At 61.2% G+C, this 1,974-nt stretch overlaps 1 protein-coding gene across 1 annotated transcript in view; it reads right to left on the reverse strand.

Moving 5' to 3' along the window:
* TMEM125 (transmembrane protein 125) overlaps window positions 1-238 on the reverse strand; it is a 684-nt gene extending 446 nt beyond the window's left edge. The window contains exon 1 of the mRNA XM_009579827.1: window positions 1-238. This exon is cut by the window's left edge and continues 446 nt beyond it. Within this exon, the coding sequence (XP_009578122.1) occupies window positions 1-238 (238 nt within the window).
* Window positions 239-1,974: the final 1,736 nt, after the last annotated feature.

Below are 1,974 nucleotides of genomic sequence, written 5' to 3' on the forward strand. Positions count from 1 at the left end.
CGGCGCGGGCCCCCCCGCCCGTCCGCCTCTCCCCAGACCGGCTGCTAGTGCTATACAGCAGGATGATGCCCCCGATTCCGCAGGCCAGGATCAGCACCACAGCCATCCCGTAGCACAGGATGGACTTCTTGGGGTCCTGGAACCACCAGAGCTCCACATGCTCCTCCAAGATGTTCCTCTGGATGTGGTCTGCATCCGCAGGGGTGCGGGGGCTGCTCAGCTCTGCCAGCTCTGGCATGGTGGGTGGCTGGGTGGGGAGGGCACGGTGGGGTGGTTGCACAGACGAATCTACACTCTTACAGCAAAGTGGAGGGTCAAGGCGGCAGCAGTAGCGAAGGCAGCTGCATTTCTCAAGCTGGGACTCATTCTTTGGAGCCTGGTAGAGCTCCCTTCTGTAGCAGTGCCACCTGGAGAGCTATGGTCCATGCGCTGGGGCTGAGCCCACGCCCCAGGCAGGGCTGCGGGACATGGTAGAGCATCCCCAGAGCAGCACAGTAAGGGAACAACCAGGGCTGCGTCCTTCCTTTCCAGTGTCTTTCATCTGAAAGAGTCAAGAAGAGAAGATATCGTTAAACAGAGACCCTGCTCCCCTGTACCAAACAATCACCTGCTAAACCCTGGACCTTGATTGCTCCAGGCTGGCCTGCAGACCTTCCCCCGCCTCCCTCACAAAAGCCCTGTGCATTGGAGCCCAGATCAGCCACGCACATCTTCCCAGGAGACCTCCACGCACTGCGGGGGGACCTCAGCCTGCCCCAAGGGCGAGTCTCCTGCCTCCCCAGCCCGTGTGCCCCGCTCAGAGGCTACTGCTGCCCGCAGGACTCTGCCTGCAGCTGGTGCTGGCAGCAGGGCAGGGACGGAGCAGAGGCAAGTCCCTCCTGGGATAAAGCCCCATTCACAGCTCCGGCTTCACATGCTCCCTCATCAGCATCAGCCTCTTGTCACCAACTGGCTCTGCTGCCCAGAACGACAGCGGGAGGTGGGGGTCAGGACCAGGGCTTAACCCTTCCAGTCCAGTCACTGGAAGAGCAAGAGCTGGCCTTGCTGCATGTTCTCAGCCCCGCTCCTACTCTTGCAGCGCCACTGGTCCCTCCTCCCAAGTCCCCTACAGAAACGTGATGATTACATCTCCAGTGGTCTCAGCACTTCCCTGGAAAGAGCCCTAAACAGCTGGGACCTGGCACCCCACAATTTTGCTCTCCTCTCTGCTCCTCCTGGTCCCTGAAGCACTTCACCACCGGAGGGGAGCAGCAGCAGGGCAGTGGTGGCTGTAGGGTAGGGGCAGGCTCTGTGGTGCTGTGCTTAGCTGGGCTTCCCTTGGCATGGCGCCTTGTCTCAACCCGCAGCCCGGCTTCCCGGGCTCATCACCTCCCCAGCATCCTGGCCCCCCTCAGTGCTTCTCTGGGTACAGTTTTACACCAAGAGTGAAAAACACTTGCATTTCTCTCACATAACCTCCTGCCCTGGCATGTGAGTGTTCCACCTGGTCCCACAGCACCAGAGGGACCCTCCAGCACTGGTACTCAAAGCAAGGCGAGGTGCTGGGGAGGATGGCACAGGAGCATCTCAGGTATGGCTGAGCCCTTGAGACACGGGCAGACCCTGGAGACCCCCGAACTGCCTCCTCGGTCACCTCCCAAACAGGATGACGCACCCGCGGCCATCATGGGCACACACACACAAACTGCTCAGAGTCCCGCAGGAGCCTGTGGCGGGGGCAGGAACTGTGGCGGGGACAGGAACTGATGCAGATCCCCTGTGTCAGAGCTGTGTCACTTCTCCCGGGTGGGGGCACAGCCACACAGCACCCTGCCTGCTAGAAATGGCTCTCCAGGAGCCCGTCAGCCCACACCAAACACGCTCCACTTGTCTTTGTGCCCTGCTCTGCACAGCGCTGGGACTCTGGGTTCATTACGGACGGGTGGGGACGATCTGTGACCTCCACGCATGGCAGCTCTGCACACACCAGGGAGC

This window comes from Fulmarus glacialis, unplaced genomic scaffold (assembly GCF_000690835.1).
Source record: "Fulmarus glacialis isolate BGI_N327 unplaced genomic scaffold, ASM69083v1 scaffold21216, whole genome shotgun sequence".
In the NCBI taxonomy this organism is placed as follows: domain Eukaryota; kingdom Metazoa; phylum Chordata; class Aves; order Procellariiformes; family Procellariidae; genus Fulmarus; species Fulmarus glacialis.